The sequence below is a fragment of the Nansenia antarctica genome (assembly GCF_963989245.1).
Source record: "Nansenia antarctica genome assembly, chromosome: 6".
In the NCBI taxonomy this organism is placed as follows: domain Eukaryota; kingdom Metazoa; phylum Chordata; class Actinopteri; order Argentiniformes; family Microstomatidae; genus Nansenia; species Nansenia antarctica.
The window spans coordinates 69,714,106-69,740,400 of NC_137676.1; the positions used below are offsets into that span (position 1 = coordinate 69,714,106).

The following is a 26,295-nucleotide window of genomic DNA, read 5'->3' on the forward strand; positions in this document are numbered from 1 at the left end:
CGTTATGTAGCTAAGTGGCTATGTAACTATACATGAGGTAGCTAGCTACCGTTATGTAGCTAAGTGGCTATGTAACTATACATGAGGTAGCTAGCTGCCGTTATGTAGCTAACTGGCTATGTAACTATACATGAGGTAGCTAGCCACCGTTATGTAGCTAATTGGCTATGTAACTATACATGAGGTAGCTAGCTGCCGTTATGTAGCTAATTGGCTATGTAACTATACATGAGGTAGCTAGCTGCCGTTATGTAGCTAATTGGCTATGTAACTATAGGGTAGCTAGCGGTAATTACGGTTAGCTATGTAACTATATTAGGGTAGTTAGCTAACGTTATCTAGCCTATTTAAGTATACTAGGGTAGCTAGCTAACGTTACGTAGCTCATTGAGGTTATCTATCTAACTATACTAGGGTAGCTAGCTAACTTGCCATTACCTGACAAAGTCTAAACAAGTTTAAATACATCGTCAAAAACAGCAGCCGTACATCATAATATTAATAGTTAAACGATTACAAAACTTACGAGGTGTTGAGCATGAGCCATTTTCTCTCTTCAAAATAGTATTTCTATACTCTATATATTCTCTATATATATTCTCTCTTCTCTCGTGTCTCGTGTCTCTTCTCTCTCTCCAGTCTTCAACCGTCAATTTTCTCATCTCCTCCAATCGCCATTGGTCCGTAAATGTTGTGATTGACAATCAGGCCAGCCAATCAGACATTTTAACACATTTAAGAACTGGCCAGCCAGCCAGCCAATCAGACATTTTAACACATTTAAGAACTGGCCAGCCAGCCAGCCAATCAGAATTCTGTCACATTTCTAGCAGGGTAAAATGTTTCGAGAGAGAGAAGAATCCAATGTTGCCGGTCAAGCAAATGTTGACGATCAGCTGTGCTGCGTGCATTATCGACTTTAGCAGAAATGCAAATAAACAACTTTTATTGAGTACAAAATCGATTTTCCTTTGTTCAAAATCGATTTTCCTTTGCGCAATTATTATTATTTTTGCTCAAAATAAATGTTCCTTTGCGCAAAACATTTGTTTTCTCTCGCAAAACATTTATTTTCTCGAAATAATTGTGGCACATAAATAACGACATACAAGCTCTCCTCCTTCAAACAATCCCTCAAAACCTAAACTTGCTTTTGATCTTTAACTTGTTTAGTGTCGTTTTTTACTGACTGTGCTTTTGTTTTAATTGTATCTATCTATTCTTGTTCTCTCCATGGAATGTAGTGTCTTAGTACTGAATACAAAATATACAAAATAATATCTTATTATTATCAGAAAAAAAAGTTGTATAGAAACATTTATTAAAATATACCACTCACACACACACACACACACACACACACACACACACAGACACACGATCACAGTGTTCATTGCTGTCACAGCTGTTTATTTCTCAAAGAGTTCCATCGGCGCTTCAGTCGAGGCTTAGTGAAACAAACCTGCCCCTAGAGGTCCTAGTGGTGTTACATCAGAGCAGAGAGAAACAAAACAGAGCAGGGGAGGCTGATTGTAATGCAAGGAATGGATTGAATCAGGAACGGTATCAAACACAAGATTTCTACCTCCACCAGCCTCCCCTGAATCACAGTTGACACGTTTCTCCATATTTCCCCATGTTACAACATAGAGGAAGGGCTGTGGTGTACAGTAGTCCCTGCAGTGTGTTTCTGTCTATATTCTCACTCACTACTTGGAGCAGACCAATTCCAGCATCAACCATGTCCCCTTACTTATTCAGCCGAGAGGATTTGATTGGTGTAAAGTAGTTCCAGCGAAACGTCCACCCTGCCTAGTCTACCAGAGGGAAAGGTGGCGCTATCAGCGTGCACCTTAGGAGTGTTTGAGCCAATCAGATTTGGATGATGTGGACAGGGGGGTTGCAGTGGCTATGGGTTGATTTGGGTGCTAAATGGGATCCTTGGGATGACCCTAACCCTAAACCCATATACCCTAAGCCCTAACCTCAACCCTTACCCAACCCCAACCCTTCATTTAAAGGGGAAATCTGGGATTCAAACAACAACAAAAGGTGGTCTCCCCGCTACTTTTTTTGGGGTGAACAACTGAGAGATGGGGCTGGAGAAACTTAACCACTCTCAAATACACAGACGGAGCAGTGGGTACAAGAACTGACCATCCATGAGATAACAATTATAGTTTTAAACATGTTTTGAAGCTATACAATGTTTCTTTCCAATTATATATATTTTTTAAATAAAAGTAAATAATAAGAGTAAAACAAGTGTATATTTGCATCTATAAGCCATATTCTTAAAGAATCAATGACTATACAACATGCATTTAAACATCCAACAATGGATCATGTACCAATCCCAGAATGCACCTTCAACCGTTTAAAATCACAACCCCAGTAGGATGACGTCACAGCCGGGTCCTCCCAAGCATCCCATTTAGCATTAACCAAGCTTCCTTGCAGCTCTCGAGCCCCAGGATTGGCCGATCCAACCTATAGGATCCAGAGTTGTTGTTCAGAACGATCTGCGTTCCTCAGTGATGAAGATGAAGGTCACATTGAATATTCGGAACTTTTTTTGTTTTGTTTTGTTTTGTTGCTGTACATATTTCAATCGCTCTCGTACATACAGAGACACAGACATATTTAAATCATTCTCTCTCCTTCCTGTGGTTAAGGATCAGTACAGCCACTGACTCTGCTGAACGGTGAATGCATTCAATGTCAGAGTTAAATGACTACGGAAAAAGGGAGCTAGCAGCGAGTTCCCGGGAACCAAACGAACACACGACGAGTGCGAGTGCTGATTTGTCTGTCTTCAGCCATCCTCACAATGCTGATCCACCAGAAACCCCCCCCAGTTTGTGTTTCCTCTCCAGCATACACCGATCTCCTGCCTTGTTGTAATAATAATACACATTTAATTTATGTAATATACTGCCATACATAAGGATCAAATAAGAGTATGATTTCAGCTCAAACGTCATGTAAATGAGCTTCCTCTGCTTTCTAGGCAGATGTGCTTTCTCCCTCAACAATAAATGCAATAGGCCCTGTCCAATCAAATATTGGAATAACTAATTGGAATAACTGCTTTATTGTCCTCGATAAGAACTTAATGCTAATTCATCCCTATGGTAACAACAATACGGTTTCGCGAAGCAAACGGAAACCTTTTGTTTGTTTGTTTTTGTGTTTACACAGTTTAAAACCAGATGAAGCTATTGTTGCCGTCTTAGCCTCCTAGCTTTAAATCATGACTTATACATGGCTGATGAGGAGGGAGAGATGGGTCACCTCTCTCACTCTCTCTCTCTCTCTCCCTCCCCCTCCCTCCCTCCCTCTCTCGCCTCCCTTCCTCCCTCCCTCCCTCCCATCTCCACTTCCCTTCTTTCCCAGGTTGTCTCCCCCCTACCTCCTCTGCCCATTCATCAGCCATACATACATTGACATTGACAGTTATTTAGTTCTCCCGCTCTTCCCTTCATCTCTCTAATCCTCCTCCTCTTCCTCTTCTTCCTCCTCTACTTCCCTCTGTTCAGCGAGGCCCTGCCAGGTCTCCCGGTTCTGCCTGCAGCCGTCCAGCAGTGGAGAGCAAGAGTCAAACAGCCCTGAGAGAGTCTGAGAGAGGGGGGGGGAGGAGGAGAAGGGAGGGAGGAGTCAGGGAGAGGAGGGGAGGGAGGAGGCAGAGAGAGGAGGGAGAGAGAGAGGAGGGAGAGAGAGAGAGGAGGGAGGGAGGGAGAGAGAGGAGGGAGGGAGGGAGAGAGAGACAGAGAGAGAGGGGTGAGAGAGACAGAGAAAGTGAGAGGGGAGGGAGAAAGGGGGGGGGGTAGAAATAGGTGTTATAACAGACACACACACACACACACACACACGCACACACACACACACAAGCTGGAGAGAGGACAAAAAGAGCTTTTCTAACACCAACCTGGTAGAGCGGGTGGCAGATCCCGTCGATGTACGACACCTGCATGTGCGGCAGACGGCGGCTCTTCTCTCTGTTCATCTCGTTCTGGACAGACAAGAACGTTTAGCCTTCAGCCACTAGGACCCCAGACTATGACTACTAACTACAGACTACTAACTACAGACTAATAACTAAAGACTACTACCTACAGACTACGAACTACAGACTACTAACTACAGACTACTAACTACAGACTACTAACTACAGACTACTAACGGCTTGCCGGAGGACTTGAGGGTGGCAGAGAGTGTGGATATCTTTAAGGTCAAAACACTTTATTAGCCAGGCTTTTACCGAGTGTATAACTCAACTGGCACTTTTACTCTTTTTATGTCTTTGTTTTATTTCCTGGTTTTTTTGTGTTGTATTTTATCTACTTCTTATCTCATGTTTCTTGTTTTATTGTGTTGCATTTTATTTACTATGTTTTTTTTTAATGTTCAGCACTTGGAGTTGCATTCGATGTATGTGTGCTATAAATACAGATTGATTGATTGACAGATAGTTCTAAGTTACTTGGGGTGGGGGGTACACCAGCAGAGCACCAGTAAATAACTGGCATGGTGAAATGAATGAATGAATGAATGAATGGTCTTTATTGTCATTGCTACAGTAAATGCATGGAGCGAGAGGGAGAGAAAGAGCTTTCCGAGGTTAGCAGATCTTACCACAGGTTTGATATGGAACTCTTCCCTCTCTCTGTCACCTTGTGCAAAAAACTCTGTGGCGACAAGCTCTGCGATCTGTCGAAAGGGAGTAGAGGTGGTTTTAAGGGTCAAGTGTGCGTGTGTGTGTGTGTGTGTGTGTGAAGTGTGTGTGTGTGTGGGTGTGGGTGTGTCTTACCCTCCTCTGCACAGGCCAGGGCTTTGTGATTGCACTGATGTCACTGGCTGTCATCAGCATTGACCTGTGGGACACACACACATGTATGCACGCACAAACACACACACACACACACACATTTTAAATGCTTTATTTATGTCCACATAAATGTACAATATCTAAAGGACATAAATACTATCAATGCATTTTGACCTCATGAAAACAGTCTCACACACACACGCACGCTCACACACACACACACACACACACACACACACACACACACACACACACACACAAACACACACACACATGTATGCATGCACAAAGAAAAATTATAATTTGTCCTTCAAAAAGCATGACACTATTGACACGTGCGTTCTAAGTAACGCACCTCCTCTATGGGGGAGTCAGGGGATGAGGTTATGGAGATTCAATGACAGAATTTATTGTGTTAATTTTCAAACAAGCAAAAACACACAAAACGAGCGGCTCTTCAGATTCGCGACTCGGTTCACAACGTTCACTAAACAGAGTAAAACAATCAAGTTCAAAGATCCAGCTCGTTGGTGAACGACCAAACACTCGTCGTTGGTCAGTGGTCCACTGAACTAATACTACCGTGTATGTCCACCGTATTTCATATCTAGTAACATGGGAGCAGTGGGTCCACCGTATTTCATATTACTGAGGGGGAAAAAATGGTTGTCAGAAGCGGTATTTGAACCTAGACCTCCAAAGGTAACTACAACCTGAACTCATCACCTTAGACAACTCAGTCATCCTGATTTGCGTTCACTAATGGAGGTTCTGTAATGTAATAGTATCCTGACTTCCATCTAACAGCTGTAGTTCTATATATATCTTGGTAATATGACTCATTTTGCGCGAAATAAATTAACGCGTTAAGAGTTCCGCACACACACTGAGTTTACATTGGTACCTACTCACCTGAGAAGATCTCTGTGCCTCTCTTCCTCCCAACACACACACCCTTTGTCTGCCAGGGCAAAGAACTCTTCTCTCTTCCTGAAACAGCAGGGGACATCAGGGATCAGACAAGATACACACACACACACACACACGCGCGCGCGAAAACAGACAGACACACACACGCATATTTACACACACACACACACACACACACACACACACACACACGAAAATAGACACACACACCTGAAAACAGACAGACACACACACGCATACTTACACACACACACACACGAAAACAGACAGACACACACACACACACACATGAAAACAGACAGACACACACATGAAAACAGACAGACACACACACGCATACTTACACACACATGCACGCACACACATATGAACACAGACAGACACACACACACTCACACACGCATATGAAAACAGACACACACACACACACACACACACACACACCCAGGGGGCTATGGCAGAGACACACACACACCCACCCACACCCAGGGGTTTATGGCAGAGACACACACACACACACACACACACACACACACACACACACACACACCCAGGGGGCTATGGCAGAGACACACACACACACACACACACACACACACCCAGGGGGCCATGGCAGAGACACACACACACACACACACCCACACCCAAGCCCAGGGGGCTATGGCAGAGACACACACACACACACACACACACACACACACACACACAGGGGGCTATGGCAGACACACACACACACACACACACCCAGGGGGCTATGGCAGACACACACACACACACACCCAGGGGGCTATGGCAGACACACACACACACACACACACACACCCAGGGGGCTATGGCAGAGACACACACACACACACACACAGAGACACGTACTCCACATAGACAGAGACACGTACTCCACATAGACAGAGACACGTACTCCACATAGACAGAGACACGTACTCCACATAGACAGAGACACGTACTCCACATAGACAGAGACACGTACTCCACATAGACACACAGAGACACGTACTCCACATAGACACACAGAGACACTTACTCCACATAGACAGACACAGAGACACGTACTCCACATAGACACACAGAGACACTTACTCCACATAGACAGACACAGAGACACGTACTCCACATAGACACACAGAGACACGTACTCCACATAGACACACAGAGACACTTACTCCACATAGACACACAGAGACACGTACTCCACATAGACACACAGAGACACGTACTCCACATAGACACACAGAGACACTTACTCCACATAGACAGACACAGAGACACGTACTCCACATAGACACACAGAGACACGTACTCCACATAGACACACAGAGACACTTACTCTACATAGACACACAGAGACACGTACTCCACATAGACACACAGAGACACTTACTCCACATAGACAGACAGAGACACGTACTCCACATAGACAGACAGAGACACGTACTCCACATAGACAGACACAGAGACACGTACTCCACAGACACAGAGACACGTACTCCACATAGACAGACAGGTCTGTGGCCAGGATGGCCCCCTCAATCATCTGCTGCACCGCCCTGTACTCCTCCTCAGACAGACCACTGAGAATCTGACTGCCCTGAGGGAGGGAGGGAGGGAGGGGGAGGGAGGGAGGGAGGGAAGGGGGGGGAGGAGAGGTGAGGGAGGGAGGGGGAGGGAGGTGGGGGAGGGAGGGAGGGAGGGAGGGAAGGGGAGGGATGGTGGGAGGGATGGAGTGAGGGAGAGAGAGAGGGAGGGGGGGGAGGGAGAGGAGGAGGTTGGAAGGAGGGGGGAGGGATGGAAGGAGGAGAGGCGGGGGAGGGAGGGAGGGAGGGAGAGAGAAGATAGTAAATACATGTGAATTAACCGTTGGGCGAATAAATACAAGGAGACAAAGAACGGCAGAGAGAGAGAGAGAAAGAGAGAGAGAGAAAGAGAGAGAGAGAGAGAAAGAGAGAGAGAGAGAGAAAGAGAGTGAGTGAATGAGTGAATGAACGAACAAATGAATCAGTGAATGAAAGGATAAAAAGATGGATGGATGGATGGATGATGGATGGATGATGGATGGATGATGGATGGAGGTCTAACCGGGTTGTTGAGGATGAAGAGGCACAAGGCATAGTGGTGGTGCTCCAAGGAGGAGGTCCCATACAGCTGGCCCAATGGATGCTGACTCCTGAGAGAAGGAGGGAGGGAGGGAGGGAGGGAGGGGAGGAGGGAGGGAGGGAGGGAGGGAGGGGAGGAGGGGGGGAGGGAGGGAGGGAGGGAGGGGAGGAGGGGAGGAGGGAGAGAAGGAGGTGTGAAGCGCACAAGTTAATAAAATAAGTCGCTTCTCAGTACAGGGGAATGCACAGGGGGAATGTCGGCTTTTACATTTCTTTTAAACGGTACGTACATACATAAGAGATGAAGACACTGGTATCTCTCTATGTAAGACACTGGTATCTCTCTATGTAAGACACTGGTATCTCTCTATGTAAGACACTGGTATCTCTCTATGTAAGACACTGGTATCTCTCTATGTAAGACACTGGTACCTCTCTATGTAAGACACTGGTATCTCTCTATATAAGACACTGGTATCTCTCTATGTAAGACACTGGTATCTCTCTATGTAAGACACTGGTACCTCTGTATGTAAGACACTGGTATCTCTCTATGTAAGACACTGGTACCTCTCTATGTAAGAGTTGCTGAGTCCTCTGTGGTCCAGGTCGTGGTTCAGAGTCGCTATCATCAGTGCCAGGATCTCCAGACGAGAGAAGGTGGACTGAGAGAGAGAGAGAGGAGGGGGGGGGGGGGGGGGTGGAGGGGGGAGAGAGAGAGGAGGGGGAGCAGAGGGGGGAGAGAGAGGAGGGGGCCGAGTGAAAGACAGAGAGAGAGGAGGAGGGGCAGAAGGGGAAGAGAGAGAGAGAGAGAGAGAGAGAGAGAGAGAGAAAGAATTATATGCACAGTAAACACAAAGAGAGTGACAGAGTGGGGGGGAGATGAGATGAGATGAGATGAGATGGGAGATGAGATTCCCGCCACCGACATGACGCAAGCTGCTACTCTACTCTATCCTATTTCTACATGGTCTACGGCCCCCCCTGCCCTTCTGGATAACCCCCCCCCCCCCGCGCACCCCTGTGACCTCTGACCTGTAGCCGTGGGGAGGCCATGAGCATGGCGAACATGCACTGGGCTGTGCTGAGGCCGTGGCTCCAGTTGTGATAGGGCACGTCTGTCCTGTAGCCACGCCTTACACTCAGCACCCACTGGCACAGACTCTGGAGGGGAGGGGGGAGGGGGGGGGGCAGGGGGGCGGAGAGAGAGGGATGAGAGGAGGGGGGGGGAGAGAAAAAGAGGGGAGAGGAGGGGGGAAGGGGGAGAGACAGGGATGAGAGAAGGGGGGGGAGGGGGGGGGGGTGGAGGAGGGGAGGTGGAGAGAAAAAGAGGGGAAAGGAGAGGGGAAGGGTAGAGGAGGGGGGAGAGAGGGATGAGAGAGAGGAGAGGAGGGGTGTGGAGAGAGAGGGATGAGAGAGAGGAGAGGAGAGGAGAGGTAGGTAGGTAGATGGAATGAGAATTAGCCACATTATGAAAGAAAGTAGAGAAAGACATGACAGACAGACAGACAGACAGACAGAGGAAGCATGTGTGTGTGTGTGTGTGTGTGTGTGTGTGTCAGGTACCTTGTAGTCCATGTTGAAGTCCTGCACCAGGTTGAGGTCCAGGAACATGCGCACGGTGGCCTGGGCCGTGGCTGTGTCTGATAGGCCGAAATCTGTGAAACTGAACTCCAGAATGTGCAGTGATTGGGCAGAGGGGATGGGCGCTTCCTGAGGGAGAAGGGGAGACATGGGATTCAAACACACACACACACACGCGCGTGCGCGCGCACACAGACACACACAGACACACACACACACACACACACATACACAGACACACACACACACACACACAGACACCACACAGACATCAACACAGACACACACACACACATACACACACACTGAACGCAAACCAAACCAGCTTGATAAGAAATGGTAACAGCTGACACACAAGCAACAGGTATTCAGAATCCTATACCCAGGTAAGCAAACAAACAGACAGACAGACAGACAGAGAGAGGGATGGAGAGAGAAGGAGAGAGGGATGGAGAGAGGAGAGAGGGATGGAGAGAGAGAGGAGCAGAGAGGAGGATGGGGAGGTTTCCGTCTGGAAAGATTCATGGTCACCTGCAATGTTTGGATTTCCTCTTCTGCCGCTGTGATTTGATAGGACAGGACCTGGGGGGAGAGGAGGGCCGAGCACACACACACACACACACACACACACACACACACACAATCAAAAGTATACGTCACAGGACAAACACCTACACCTGCATAAACATACTGTAGCTATTGACGACCTTGTGGATTTATAACTTTCAAGTCATACTGTATACATTGCAATGTCACAAACTGACCCTACTATATCTACAATATAATCACATATTCCACTGATATATGAATGTGGCGCTTCAATCCAAAGTTATTGAGTGAGGACGACATAAGTTGTTAGTATCTCTGCGTGAGTCAACTGACGCAGGGTCAGTCAGTCAGTCAGTCAGTCAGTCAGTTAGTCAGTCAGCCAGTCAGTTTGTTAATTGGTCGGTCGGTCTGTTGGTTGGTCAGTCAGTCAGTCAGTCACTCAGCCAGCCAGTCAGCCAGCCACCCAGTCAGTCAGTCAGTCAGTCAGCCAGCCAGCCAGCCACCCAGCCAGTCAGTCAGTCAGTCAGTCAGCCAGCCAGCCCGCCAGTCAGCCAGCCACCCAGCCAGTCAGTCAGCCAGCCAGCCAGTCAGTCAGTCAGTCAGTCAGCCAGCCAGTCAGTCAGCCAGCCACACCCAGCCACCCAGCCAGTCAGTCAACCAGCCAGCCAGTCAGTCAACCAGCCAGCCAGCCAGTCAGTCAACCAGCCACCCAGCCAGTCAGTCAACCAGCCACCCACCCTCCCAGCCAGTCAGCCAGCCACCCAGCCAGTCAGTCAGTCAGTCAGTCAGCCAGCCAGTCAGCCAGCCAGCCAACCAGCCAGCCAACCAGCCAGCCAGCCAGCCAATCAACCAGCCACCCACCCTCCCAGCCAGCCAGTCAGTCAGCCAGCCAGTCAGCCAGCCACCCAGCCAATCAGCCAGCCAGTCAGTCAGCCAGCCAGTCAGCCAGCCACCCAGCCAATCAGCCAGCCAGTCAACCAGCCAGTCAACCAGCCAGCCAGCCAGCCAGCCACAGCCACCCACCACAGTCAGCCACCTAGCCAGTCAGTCAACCAGCCAGCCACCCACCACAGCCAGTCAGCCACCCAGCCAGTCAGCCAGCCAGCCAGCCAGCCAGCCAGTCAGTCAACCAGCCAGCCACCCACCACAGCCAGTCAGCCAGCCAGCCAGCCAGTCAGCCAGCCAGTCCACTCACCTCCTGTGTGACGTCCAAGCTGGCTCTGTGTTTCTCTGTGGTGCGTATAGTCTTGGCGTACTGGAGAGCCAGGCCGCAGTACACCGCAAAATCCTCCAGGAGGCGCTCGTCGTACTGGTTGAAGGCCTCCCCACCAGGGTCTCTGACCAGCTTGTTCTTCAGCTGGCAGACGGCTACACAAACGACAACCAACGGAAAGTGAACTCCCAAACGGTACACCACAAGATGGCCGCCGTGTACACCCACCATGGAATGTTGATTTGAATGTCCGTTCTTCTCACTCTATTTCTACGGTTGCTCATCCCTGATCTCGTCTACTTCGTCAGGAGGGAGGGGGTGAACTACACTTACAGGGGGCAATCTGAGATTAGCACACCCATGTTTGGACTTTTAAATGAACGAGACTGGATATAGCTGAATAAAAGGCTCATGAGCTTAGTGTAACAGTCTTAACCCCATCAGAACCCCAAATATAAGCTTGTTCTACCCCGCTGTAACAATGGCGTTGTAAACAAACACTGCATCGCTTCAAAACACGGTTAAAACGACGATGGTCATCCCAACGACACCCAACCAGGCGTTATTCCCTGATGTCTATGTTATCTGTTTATCAGGATGGAGAGCAGCGAGTTATAGATCTGCGTGTCTTCCAGGTCTGGGTCTCTCCAACAAATGCCCTAAATAATAATACCCTAGGAATAATACCAAACACACCATAATGCACGTAGATTCCAGTACCATGTAAAACCATCTCTCTCTCTCTCTCTCTCTATATATATATATATATATATATATATATATATATATATATATATATATATATATATATATATATATATATATATACATATATATACTGTATATATATATATATATATATATATATATATATATATATATATATATATATATAAAGTACCTAAAAGATATCACACATTTGTAATGACCCTAACCCGAACCCTAGATAAATCAAAGTGGTGGTTGGACATTTTTTTTTAATGCCCTAAATACTCAGGGCTTAGACGGGTCAAGGGAGAGGTTGTCTGATGCTCTTAAGTGACCGGGACAATTGGCAGACTTCCTGGTTTCCCTGTAATGAGCTGCTTAGCAGGCCGGGGCCATGTCAAGGAAACCCAGACACCTTTGAGCCTGATCGCTAAAGCAGGGGGCCGCGGGGAGGGATCAGCTCGATTACCAAAGCTTGTTACGTAACTGAGAAACACCACTCAGCAGGCGACAGAGGGTATATAATCTTGAGGTTAATTTCAATACCTTTCTAAGACTTTTTAAAGACCTTGTCAATATTTTTCCAGACCTCACCGCCACTTCGAGCTGTAACCGTTTACATCAGTGACACCTTTAACTTAACAGTTTCAGTTTGCAATAGACTAGACCACTATCATACAACAGAATTTCCGGTTCATCTTTTGTTTTTTAATAAAACGAATAAATTCACGAACTTTTACAAAAAGTTTTTAGGACACTCTTTAGGAAACTCTTTGGACAGAGTCTAATTCAGAAAAATACCTACACAATTCAAGACCTCCTAAAATCGTGATAAGACTTTTTAATACTTATTAAGTGTCTTGATTTTCCCAAAATTGATTGATCAACTTTGAATACTTTTCAAGACACCGCGGATACCCTGTGACAGAACAGTGTACCCAAAATATGCAGTGTGGGGGCAGAGAGTGACGCACCCACGACGTTGTCCGTCTTGGTGTTTCTGATCGGGCAGCAGATCAGACTCCTGGCGGGGTCCTGGGAGCCGTCGGACACGTTGAGCGTCTCCGTGGAGCGCAGCACACGCAGGGCGTACGCCGGGTCCACCTCTGTGATGTCACAGTCCCTGAGGAAGCACAACATTAGGGTCACTCTCTGGGTGCGTTCGTAAGATTAGCTCTGAGAGCGCCGGAGCCAGCGCACACTTGGGGTTGGACCGTAGGCATTCTATGAGTGCTGATCCAGATTTCCAGAGCGGATTTACGAACGCAGCCTTAGAACTAATTGTTTGGGTTCTTTTCTAAGACATTTTATTTTCTAAGACTGTACACAGAGCAGTCAACTCACGGCCAATGCGTGACCCAGTGGATCGAGAACAAATCCGATAAATAGCCCTCCCAGCGAAGGTATTACTTTTCAAAACACTTTCCCTAACCCTAACCCTAAAAAAATATGAAAAAGTGCAATTTAAAACATCAATGATTAAAAACAAAAAGGGGACAACATAAACAGAACATAAACAGGAACAATAAGAAGGCTAAAGTTGGCTGCCGGCCTGTCTAAATAGATGTTTAAAGATTAGTTCTGAAGGAGTGGAGGAACACAGCCTAGGTGATGTGATGTGAAGGAAAACAATACTAGAACACACACACACACACACACACACACACACACACACACACACACAAATGTAGAACCTTTTCGAGATCTGGAACGATGACCCAAGCTCCTCACACTCAACGTGGACTACCCGGGAGATCACGTCAACATCCTGAAACCACAAACAAACAAACAAAAAAATCGGTCAAAATACAATTTTCATTTGTTGAATAAAAAGAGAAAATACAGAGATCTACTGGAGTCTTGACAATTTGCATTAAACGCGTTAAATCCATTATGGTAAGGCAGTGAAACTGAAATATGGCAACAGATTTCATTTCTGGTTTTGTACAAAAGACTTGTGTTAGCTGGTCATATACAGTATTAATGAATTCCCTCACTATTAATTAATTAATTAATTAATTGATTAATTGATTAATTGACCATTTCCATTCATACAGTACTTTTAGCCTTACTATACACTACACAATTTTCCTTTAGTGACGTTGATGGAATACCGACCAGGATATAGTGTCAGACAGGATATGGTGTCAGACAGGATATGATGTCAGAAGCGTCATTACCTCATCCTTGGCGATGAAGATCGTGCAGAACTGAGCCTGCACGACGGGCAGGAGGGAGGCGGCCATCTTCCTCAGCAGAACCTCCAGGGACCAGTGCTCCTCTGACAACAGCTGGGCCAGGTCCAACAGAACCTGTCACACACACAGGAGAGCTCACACACACACACACACACACACACACACACACACACACACAGGAGAGCTCACACACACACAAACACACACACACACACACAGGAGATCTCACACACACACACACACACACACACAGGAGATCTCACACACACACACACACACACACACACACACACACAGGAGAGCTCTCTCACACACACACACACACACACACACACACACACACACACAGACAGACACACACAGACACACGTACACACACACACACACATAAACACACACAGACACACATACACACACGTACACGTACACACACACACACACAGGAGACACACACAGGGGATTGGAGCTCCCTGATTGGCTCCCTGTTAGGTTACCTTGCTGCGCTTGGCCTCCTGCGTGGAGGTCTCGTACAGCTGAGCGTTGTCCAAGGCCAGCCCCAGAAGACCCATGTGAGTGGACAGGACCTGGCCAATCAGAGACAAGAATCACTCACCCACAGCCAATGGCTGGCGAGACTCACTCCCTCCCTCCCTCCCTCCCTCCCTGCCCTTCGCAGCATAGGTTGGTTAAGGTTGGGACGTCGGTTTCTTTAAACTTTTAATGACGTGCTTCAGTTGGATGTTAGTCAGTATGTAGACGCTGTCTTGGAAGCATCTTCGGACGTTTATTAATCTAAGTTGCCAGTCACCGTTCATCAGGATGTGGGATCACTTTGGGCGAACCTAACCTTAACCGTAACCATTAACTTCATCCTAACCCTAATTCTAACCTTACCCAACCTTTAACCCTTAACACTAACCTTACCCAACCTTTAACCCTTAACCCTAACTTTTAACCCTAACCTTTAACACTTAACATTAACCACCCTGACCTTTAACCCTAACCCTAAATGCAACCGTTTTACATTTCAACTTCAATGGGTTGATGATGTCAGATCTGATCATTCCTCACCTTCTCATCCAGGTCAGTGAACTCACAGCAATGACCGTCTGCATGGCTGCTCTGACCGTCTGCATGGCTGCTCTTGTTGATCACCAAGGCCGCTCCTACAACCTGACCCCGAGAGAGAGAGAGGGAGGGGGGGGGGACAAGGGAAAGAGAGGGATAGAACAAGAGAGAGAGAAAGAGAGAGAGGGAGGGAGGCAGGGAGAAAGAGAGAGAGAAGAAGGGATAGAACAAGAGAGAGATAGAACAAGAGTAAGAGAGAGAGGGAGAGAGAGAGAGAGAGGCAGAGAGAGAGAGAGAGAGAGAAGGGACAGAACAAGAGAGATAGAACAAGAGTAAGAGAGAGAGGGAGGGAGAGAGAGAGAGGTAGAACAAGAGAGAGCAAGTGAGTGAGGGAGGGAAAGAGAGAAAGAGAGAGAGAGAAGAAGGGACAGAACAAGAGAGAGATAGAACAAGAGTAAGAGAGAGAGGGAGGGAGAGCGAGAGATAGAGCAAGAGATGGAACAAGAGAAAGAAAGAGAGAGGGAGGGAGAGAGATAGAGAGAGAGATAGAGAGAGAGAGAGAGAGAAGAGAGCACTAAAACTTTCCAATGATCATCCTTGACACACCTGAGATATTATATTTTGCATATATACATATATATATATATATATATATATATGACATAGTTGATGTGTTGTGATCAAACTAGTCACCTGGTCTCTGTAGTCTTTGATGGGCACACTGAGGACACTCCTGAGGCTGTAACCAGGTGGTTGGTCCATGTCAGCACTGAACCTGGGATCCTGCAGGAGGAGCAGGGAGGTGAGGTCAGGGGAGGCCGCGGGCGGTAGACATCGGAGGACGGGCCTCCGTGGAATGAGGGGAGGGTATCAAACACGTGTTCCGTTCCTCCGATTTCTACCTCCAACTGCCTCCTTTCAAACACATTTTCAATGTTTCACACATGAACGGGGTTGTACTCAAAGGGAAAAGGGGACACGCACGCACACGCACACGCACGCACGCACGCGCACACACACGCACACGCACACACACAGGTTATGTCACGGTCTTCTCTCTGGCTGTGCCAAGGGAGTTACACTGATCTCTGATCGCCCAGGTGGGCGGGGGAGGGATGGAGGGAGGGAGGGAGGGAGGGGGGGAGGGAGGGAGTGGGGTTTCCTCAGCTCTATGAGCTACTTTAATGACCACTGGTCACAAAGGACACACACAGACACACACACACACACACACACAGACAGACAGACAGACACACACACACACACACACAGATCAGATGCATTCTCCAAACTCTGACCATCCCCATCAGATCAACCAATAGGACACCCCCGACCCCCGACCCCCTCCCTGCTGACCCCCAGCACCCCCCCCCCCCTATCCCTGACCCCCGCCCTGGTAACCCACAGCAACCCCCCCCCCCCCCCACACACACAATCCCCGATCCCTGGGAACTGGGAAGAGGTCAGAGGAGGCGACACCAAAATGCGGTACACATTACCTCAGAGGTGTCTCTGATGTTCAGCGGAACCCCCGTGGCCACCACATATCCCATAATGCCCTTCACCAGCTCCAGGTGGGCCGCTCCCCTCACGCCACCGCCGCCTCCACCTCCGCCTCCGAGCTCGGTCAGCGCCACGACGCCCTCCAGGCTCCCCCTCCCTTTCCCCCTCCCCCTCCCCCCCACCCCCCTGTCACGGTCCGTCCGTCCGACCAGGGAGAGCGAGCAGCATTCGGCCCCCACAGCCTCCCCAGCGTGCTGCAGGGCCTCCTGGCAGAGGTCCGCCACGGGGCCCATCCTGCTGCTGCCTGTGCTGCCCAGGAGCCACATCATCCAGGCGCAGGCCCCACCTCGCCCACAGGGCCCGTCCAGCCTCGCCGGGCGGGGGGAGGGGGGTGAAGGGGGCGGGGAGAGGGGGGACACGGAGGACCCGGGGGAGGACCGACGGGCCGGCCCCTGAGCTGAGCAGCAGGGCTCTCGCCAGGAAGGGCTGCCCCGGGGGGAGGGTTTCTTCTTCTTGCGGTGACCCAGCCGGAGAGCGCCGGGGTGGGGGTCGTCTCTGGGGCTCCTCGGCCCACCCTCGGGCCTCCCCCCTCCTGCTCTGGAGGTCTGTGGAGGCGAGACCTTCTCTACACAACAGCCGTTCTCCACCTCCCTACAATCACAGTGGAAGGAGCGCAGTTATTTACACCGTTATTTACGCAGTTGTCCACACACAGACAAATTAACAAAACAAATGAATTAAAAAATAAATCAAATGTCTTACTTTGATGCTCTGCGTAAAAAGTAGGACCGGGCGAAGTCCGAGTGGCGGTCCAACCACGCCTCCACCCTCTGGCTCTCCACGCCGTCTCCAAGCTCCCAGCGGCGCGTCCGAGCGCGGCGACTCCACAGAGGCGAAAAGATCCACCCGGCGCTCATCACCACGGAACCCTCTTCCCCCGCTCCCTCCCCGGCCGTAGAGAGCTCTCTCCCCCCTCCCTCCCTGGCCGTAGAGAGCTCTCTCCCCGCTCGCTCCCCGGGCATAGAGAGCTCTCTCCCCCCTCCCTCCCCGGGCGTAGAGAGCTCTCTCCCCCCTCCCTCCCCGGGCGTATAGGGCTCTCTCCCAGAGCAGCAGGGGGGAGTCGCACTGGGAGTCGCTCCTCCATCCGCTGACATTAACTCCAGCACTTGGGAATGGAGGCAGGGGGGCATACCGTCTCTCAGGTAACGCGAAAACAACTCTCCTAAACTCAGTTTGGCGGCGGTTGTTATTTCCCTTTAAAAAATAAATTATATATATATAGGCTATATATATATAAACACCGACGAGACCGAGGCAGAGAGAGAGACGAATGTGAACGCGCAGGTGGCATGTGTTGCTGAAGGTAGCTTAATCCCATTAGCCGGCAAAACACACTGATTTATTTTGTACATTCAAGGAACGGATTACAGCCACTGAACTCTGGCGTCCAATGCAAGGTAGCTACAGACATTTGGGTAAAACAAGAGAAATATTCAACGTTCAGACATTGGAAGTAGTAGCACCATAACTAATAATATACTAAGTGCTGACCAGAACATCATTATTTCTGAAGCCGATTGGTTCACCAGATCTCAAAGCGCTGGTCTGTCAGGAAGGGAGTTCTGTCCATGATGCGGTTGTTGAAGAGTCTGTAGAGAAGTACATGATGACATCATGACATCATAAAGAGTAGCTCACCATTCTATAAACGTTACTCCAAAGCAAAACAACTAGAAGCTTTGTCTCAAACATTCACAACAACATGTGGCGACTGGTCTGCACAGCAACAACCAGCAAACCATGAAGCCTTTTAAATGAAAGTGAACGTTGTTTTGTCAAGAAAATCTGGTTTCCGTTTTTCTTTCATAATACACAACTTGATATAACAAACAACAGTTTTAGGATCACTGAATACTTATAATTTGTGAATTGGATTCACTGTCTCATCTGCTGTAGGCTACTGGTAAGTGATATATGGCTTGTAAACAAACGTACGTTCAAAAGCAAGGACTGTGTGATCATCTAATTATGTGTAGTTGTGTGTTTTTAACATCTTGATGTGACGCACTTACCGCACAGTCTGCATTGTGCTGTTGGTGGAGACCAGTTGGAGGACTCTGTCAGTCAGAGCGTCAGTGATGTCATTGTGACTCAGGCTACAGCAGCCGAGGGAGAGAGAGAAAGAAGACATCAAAGTCATCAAACATTTTCATACAACAACAGCACTCGCACTAACTCAAACTACAACTGAAACTCACACGCACGCACGCAGGCAGGCAGGCAGGCAGACACACACACACACACACACACACGCAAGCACACACACACACACACACACACACACACACACACACACACACACACGCACACACTCTAACTCACTCCAGGACTTGTGCTTTGTGCAGGTGTGTGAGCAGCGGCTCTAGCAGGGCGTCCGTGAGTCGGCAGTGGCTGAGGTCCAGGTCCGACAGCCCCTCTGCGTGCTCCAGAACCAGGGCCAGAGATCCACAAGCCCTCTGGTCCAGCCTGCTCTCACTGAGGTCCAGCTCCCCACCCAGGGCACTGCAGAGGGACCGAGCTCGCCTCACCTCCCCCCTCCCCCCCCCCACAGGGACCAGGTACAGCAGCTGCAGGAGGAGGGCTTTGCTGGAGCTGAGGGGGGGAGACAGAGGAGGGAGGCAGAGGAGGGAGACAGAGGAGGGAGACAGAGGAGGGAGACAGAGGAGGGAGACAGAGGAGGGAGACAGAGGAGGGAGGCAGAGGAGGGAGACAGAGGAGGGAGACAGAGGAGGGAGGCAGAGGAAGGAGACAGAGGAGGGAGACAGAGGAGGGAGACAGAGGAGGGAGACAGAGGAGGGAGACAGAGGAGGGAGGCAGAGGAGAGAGACAGAGGAGGGAGGCAGAGGAAGGAGACAGAGGAGGGAGACAGAGGAGGGAGACAGAGGAGGGAGGCAGAGGAGGGAGACAGAGAAGGGAGACAGAGGAGGGAGGCAGAGGAGGGAGACAGAGGAGGGAGACAGAGGAGGGAGACAGAGGAGGGAGACAGAGGAGGGAGACAGAGGAGGGAGACAGAGGAGGGAGACAGAGGAGGGAGACAGAGGAGGGAGGCAGAGGAGGGAGACAGAGGAGGGAGACAGAGGAGGGAGGCAGAGGAAGGAGACAGAGGAGGGAGACAGAGGAGGGAGACAGAGGAGGGAGACAGAGGAGGGAGACAGAGGAGGGAGACAGAGGAGGGAGACAGAGGAGGGAGACAGAGGAGAGAGACAGAGGAGGGAGGCAGAGGAAGGAGACAGAGGAGGGAGACAGAGGAGGGAGACAGAGGAGGGAGGCAGAGGAGGGAGACAGAGAAGGGAGACAGAGGAGGGAGACAGAGGAGGGAGGCAGAGGAGAGAGACAGAGGAGGGAGACAGAGGAGAGAGGCAGAGGAGGGAGACAGAGAAGGGAGACAGAGGAGGGAGGCAGAGGAGGGAGACAGAGGAGGGAGACAGAGGAGGGAGACAGAGGAGGGAGACAGAGGAGGGAGACAGAGGAGGGAGACAGAGGAGGGAGGCAGAGGAAGGAGACAGAGGAGGGAGACAGAGGAGGGAGACAGAGGAGGGAGACAGAGGAGGGAGACAGAGGAGGGAGACAGAGGAGGGAGACAGAGGAGGGAGACAGAGCAGACATTCACATCTTATACATTGTACAATGAGAAACCTCCCTCCCTCCTCCTCCCCCTCTCTCCTCCTCCTCCTCAGAGACCAGTGAGCCTGTCCTCCTCACCCCAGACGGACTGTGTCTAAGACGGGGAACAGCTGGTCTAGCCCGGCCTCCTCCACCTCACAGTCTCTCAGGATGAGCTGTGCTGTGCTGTGGCGGCTGTGCTTCAGGACTGTGGAGACGGCCCTGCAGTCGCCGGCACTCAGACGCAGAGCCTCGTCCTCCCTCTCCTCCTGTGTGTGCGACAGGTCCACTGAAGAGGAGCAGGAGAAGTCCAGCCTGTGCTGCAGAGCCCTGAGCAACGCTGTTGCTGCTGCTGCCCCCTGCTGGATGTTCGAGGCATCACAGCAGCAGTGGAGGAACCTCAGTAGCAGCCTCCTGTCAACACTACAGCAGCAGGAGAGCACAGAGAGACAGAAAGTCGTTCACAGAAGTCGTTACGTACTGTAACAACTCATTCATAACAATTAATGATTTACATTGTACTAGCTGGAAGTCAGGGATTAGGGGGTAAGGTTAGAGTAGGGTGAAGCTATGGCATGGTTTATGGAGAGATTATGGTTAATGTGTAGTCAGAGAGAGGTGTACTTCACATCCATACTACCGCAGCCAGATAGTGATGACTGACCTGAGATGGGACACTTTGTCCAGGAGAGGCAGGGTGCTCTCCATCTCCCCCGGTGGTATGGAGGTCCACAGCAGGCTGAGTTGGACGCTGTCACTGTGCTTGAGGGTGAAGCGCAGAGCAGCACAGTCCACTCTGTCCATCTCTCTGGTGTTCAGGTTGATCACATGGTTGGATGACCTCAACAGACTGGACACACAGCCACTGGCACGACTCTTGTATATCTCTCTGATGGCTGACATCATAAAGCTGGGACTGGGCCTGAGGACAGACATGAGGTGACTCTATTATCATGGTTTTACAGTATCCACTAACTCTATATGTCTGTATTACCATGACAATAAACATGTAAAATGGTAGAGATTCATTCTTGTCCTTTAATAGTAAAATATACTTTTTCCTATACCTTTTGAAAATCACTCTCCCTAGAAAGGGCAGAAGATCGGTAATGTCTTTCTCTAGAAGCCTGTTCTTCCTGACGTCCACAGTGATGTCGAGGGTTGAACACTGCAGCAGGTAGAGGAGGACCTCCCAGTCCAGAGTGCAGGAGGTCAGGTCTCCACCAACCTTCTCCAGGAACGACTGAGTCAGGTCCTTGTCCTGAGCTTCACACACAACTACAGCCAGCTGCTGCAGAGCCTCTGAACGCAGTCTGAGGGATAGGAACATAAAGGCACAAACATGAATGACCACACACACAAACAATCTAACTGACTATTTAGAAAGCACAAAGTACAGTAAGAATGTAGACCACCTCACCTGAGTGTCAGAGGGGGCTGGTGACACAGTGACAGAAGTGTGATGAGAGAGTGACCAGGGATGCAGGACTCAGTCAGGTCCAGACGCTGCACTGACCAGGATCTCAGCAGGGACGACACACTACTCACAACCCTGAACCGAGCTGCTTCCGACAACCGTGTTCCCTTTAGGACCAGGGAGAGCTCTGGGACAGCCAGTGAAGTACAGACGATCCCTCTCCTGACCAGTCTGACCAGTTTCACTGCCATACCCTCACTAAGTCTGGGGATTAAATATATGACATACATTAAAACAAGCAGAGATAGAAAATACATTATTTCAGACAAAGATAACTTTGGGACCTATGCAGCTGATTGTTTCAATGTAACCACACCTGAGCTTGTGTAGCCGTGCCACATGTGTGAAGAGAAGTGAGGCTCCCCTAAGAGAGATCTTGCTGGGTGTGAGAGTGAGCTCCACTCTGGAGGCACAGAGGCCCAGGACTCTCCCCACAGACCTGCAGGTTTGCCTGGGTAACTCTCCTCCCAGTGACAGGGTGAAGTCCAAGGCCTGGAGGAGAGAGGCCAACTGCTGGGCCTCCTCTCTGGACCTCACAGGGATGGACTCACACACACGCTGGAAGAACCCGGCATCACAGCTGAAACAAAACATGAGAGGACATACTGAAAGATAATTACATTAATATCAGGGAATCTCAATAGGTAATTCTCAATAGGTAAAAGTGTTTATTTTTTTGATTTTTGATTTTGAGAATGTTTATTTTGGTCCCCTATACAATTCACAATACAGATATAAAACATTTACAGTCACAATGCATAACACCAGGACCAAAAGGTGTAGGCTGAAGCCATGGCTTATTGCGCCTACCCTTGTTACATGCATGTTGTTGTTGTTGTTGTTGTTTTTTCCCCCCATGCATGCATAATCAAAACATTGAAACTTTTACAAACAAAATTTCACTTACGCATGTCAACAAAAGTTCAAACATACCAAACAAAAACTATATTTAAACCTCTGTTTTATACTTATTAATCATCTTATTTTTAAATAATTGTTTTAATCCTTTTAGTGTACTACACATTTTCATTTCCAAGTATTCCATAAGTTTACTCCTTTAACTGTTATACATCTTTGTTTTGCATTTGTTCTAATCTTTGTTTTCATAAACATACATATTCCTCTGAGTTCGTAATTACTCTGTCTAACTTGAAATAGTCTCTGGATACAGTCTGGAAGCATCTTATTTTTTACTTTATACATTACTTGAAGTCCACCAATTCTTTAAATTTGAGATCATAGGTGTTTATAAATAATTTGTTAGTTGGTTCTTGATAGGCAGCTCTGTTTATAATTCGTATAGCTCTTTTCTGTAGTAAATAAATTGGATTTGTGATTGTTTTGTATGTGTTTCCCCACACTTCCACACAGTAAGTATGTTATGGAAGTTATGTATGGAACTATTAGAGAACGGTACAATATGTGTAATGAATTTGGATTAAGTATGTCTTTTGTTTTATGCAGTATTGCAATAGACTTTGATATTTTAGTCTTTAAGTAGTTTATGTGTGTTTTCCAACATAGTTTGTGGTCTATAACAACTCCCAAAAATGTGTTTTCATAAACTCTTTCAATTTCAACATTATCTATCTTGATTTGTACTTGACTATTAATTTTTCGATTTCCAAATATCATAAGTTTAGTTTTTTCTAAGTTCAATGACAACTTGTTTGTGTCAAACCATCGTTTTATAGTTTTTAGTTCCGTTTCCACTGTATCCAGAAGCTGCTCCAAATCTTTGCCAGATTTTTTTTTTTACATTCGTTTACATTCATAACACAATCATTATTATCGTTATATTCACCTACTGCACATGATTTCAGACTCACCTGAGCTGTGAGATGTAGGGCAGGCACTGAAGGAAACTCCTCACTTCACTCTCTTCATCTGACCAGCCCTTCAGCTCTACTGGTTTCTTCTCTGGTTGGAGTTTCAGCACTTCTAGGAGCAGGGAGGCCTTTCTCTCTAAGACGTCTATGAACCAGACTGCAGGAGCTGACTGGTAAACTGGCTGTAATTCAGGAAGGACACTCCTGCCTGTTTGAGTCTCATAGTCCTTCACATGGGAGTACAGGTCCAGCAGGAAACCACATTGAAGTAGACCGTTTTCACCACGGAGGGGGAAAGTGCTGTAACTGCACACTGATGATAACAGCTTCAGTATCTTCTCTCCTGTCTGCTCCTCCCACTCTGCTGCTTGACAGAAGAGCTTCCCCAGGGACTTCTTGTCAAACTTTGCATAACAACTGTTGAGCATGAAGAAGAGAGAATGATTGACAATCAATAGTTAAACAGCAATGAAACCTAAACAGTGGCATGAAAAAAGTGGACAAAACCAAAGGAACGGTGACTTGACCACCTGATGATCAGCTATAACACATCAAAGTACAGCCGTGGTATTCAATCAAGAATAATGGCCATCAAGTATAATTCCACAAGTGATCTATAATCAGTGAAACAATGCCAAACAAAAGAATTAACTCCTGAGACTGGTCTGTCCAATTCAAATGCAAAGCCTAAATAGAGGCAACGTTGTTAGACACTTTTAATTCCGCACTTCACATCCAAAGTAGGAACTACTTTAATAAACCCACTCACCTGAGCTGTGAGATATAGGGCAGGCACTGAAGGAAACTCCTCACTTCACTCTCTTCATCTGACCAGCCCTTCAGATGTACTGGTTTCTTCTCTGGTTGGAGTTTCAGCACTTCTAGGAGCAGGGAGGCCTTTCTCTCTGAGAGGTCTATGAACCAGACTGCAGGAGCTGACTGGTAAACTGGCTGTAATGCTGGAAGGACACTCCTGCCTGTTTGAGTCTCATAGTCCTTCACATGTGAACACAGGTCCAGCAGGAAATCACTTTGACACGTATCCTCATCCATATAATATTCATCATCATCATCATCATCACGGAGGGGGAAAGTGCTGTAACTGCACACTGATGACAACAGCTTCAGTGTCTTCTCTCCTGTCTGCTCCTCCCACTCTGCTGCTTGACAGAAGATCTTCCCCAGGAACATCTTACCAAACCTAGAACAACTGTTGAGCATGAAGAAGAGAGAATGATTGAGGCTCAACAGTTAAACAGCAATGGAACCTAAACAGTGGCATGAAAAAAGTGGACAAAACCAAAGGAAAGGTGACTTGACCACATGATGAGCAGCTATAACAGATCAAAGTAGAGCCATTATTTTCAATCAAGAATAATGGCCATCAAGTATAATTCCACAGGTGATCTATAATCAGTGAAACAATGTTAAACAAATGATTCAACTCCTGAGACTGGTCTGTCTAATTCATATGCAAAGGCTAAATAGGGGCAAAGTTGTTAGACACTTTTAATGCCGCACATGACATACTCAGTAGGAACTAATTTAATAAACCCACTCACCTGAGCTGTGAGATGTAGGGCAGGCACTGAAGGAAACTCCTCACTTCACTCTCTTCATCTGACCAGCCCTTCAGCTCTACTGGTTTCTTCTCTGGTTGGAGTTTCAGCACTTCTAGGAGCAGGGAGGCCTTTCTCTCTAAGAGGTCTATGAACCAGACTGCAGGAGCTGACTGGTAAACTGGCTGTAATGCTGGAAGGACACTCCTGCCTGTTTGAGTCTCATAGTCCTTCACATGGGAGTACAGGTCCAGCAGGAAATCACATTGGTTTAGACAGTTGTACGAGAGGGGGAAAGTGCTGTAACTGCACACTGATGATAACAGCTCCAGTGTCTTCTCTCCTGTCTGCTCCTCCCACTCTGCTGCTTGACAGAAGATCTTCCCCAGGAACATCTTACCAAACCTAGAACAACTGTTGAGCATGAAGAAGAGAGAATGATTGAGGCTCAACAGTTAAACAGCAATGGAACCTAAACAGTGGCATGAAAAAAGTGGACAAAACCAAAGGAAAGGTGACTTGACCACATGATGAGCAGCTATAACAGATCAAAGTAGAGCCATTATTTTCAATCAAGAATAATGGCCATCAAGTATAATTCCACAGGTGATCTATAATCAGTGAAACAATGTTAAACAAATGATTCAACTCCTGAGACTGGTCTGTCTAATTCATATGCAAAGGCTAAATAGGGGCAAAGTTGTTAGACACTTTTAATGCCGCACATGACATACTCAGTAGGAACTAATTTAATAAACCCACTCACCTGAGCTGTGAGATGTAGGGCAGGCACTGAAGGAAACTCCTCACTTCACTCTCTTCATCTGACCAGCCCTTCAGCTCTACTGGTTTCTTCTCTGGTTGGAGTTTCAGCACTTCTAGGAGCAGGGAGGCCTTTCTCTCTAAGAGGTCTATGAACCAGACTGCAGGAGCTGACTGGTAAACTGGCTGTAATGCTGGAAGGACACTCCTGCCTGTTTGAGTCTCATAGTCCTTCACATGGGAGTACAGGTCCAGCAGGAAATCACATTGGTTTAGACAGTTGTACGAGAGGGGGAAAGTGCTGTAACTGCAC

At 48.1% G+C, this 26,295-nt stretch overlaps 2 protein-coding genes across 2 annotated transcripts; both read right to left on the reverse strand.

Annotated features, from left to right (window-relative positions):
• Positions 1-3,489: 3,489 nt before the first annotated feature.
• On the reverse strand, positions 3,490-17,609 carry LOC308160893 (cGMP-specific 3',5'-cyclic phosphodiesterase-like; the record flags this gene model as incomplete). Its single annotated transcript, XM_080534825.1, has 20 exons — positions 3,490-3,618; positions 3,929-4,012; positions 4,636-4,710; positions 5,184-5,188; positions 5,741-5,818; positions 7,241-7,364; positions 7,853-7,940; positions 8,440-8,534; positions 8,905-9,033; positions 9,436-9,582; positions 9,985-10,035; positions 11,198-11,370; positions 12,898-13,046; positions 13,618-13,691; positions 14,104-14,235; positions 14,616-14,705; positions 15,193-15,294; positions 15,883-15,972; positions 16,689-17,343; positions 17,455-17,609. The coding sequence occupies 20 exons, from the start codon at positions 17,607-17,609 to the stop codon at positions 3,490-3,492; spliced, it is 2,625 nt and encodes an 874-aa protein (XP_080390951.1).
• Positions 17,610-18,117: 508 nt separating this feature from the next.
• Positions 18,118-24,714, reverse strand: LOC308160894 (uncharacterized protein; the record flags this gene model as incomplete). The annotated part of the gene is made up of 10 exons (XM_080534826.1): positions 18,118-18,341; positions 18,765-18,848; positions 19,075-19,344; positions 20,455-20,778; positions 21,020-21,277; positions 21,423-21,668; positions 21,776-22,036; positions 22,149-22,412; positions 23,662-24,078; positions 24,431-24,714. The coding sequence occupies 10 exons, from the start codon at positions 24,712-24,714 to the stop codon at positions 18,275-18,277; spliced, it is 2,475 nt and encodes an 824-aa protein (XP_080390952.1). The 3' UTR covers positions 18,118-18,274.
• Between the last annotated feature and the right edge of the window lie 1,581 nt (positions 24,715-26,295).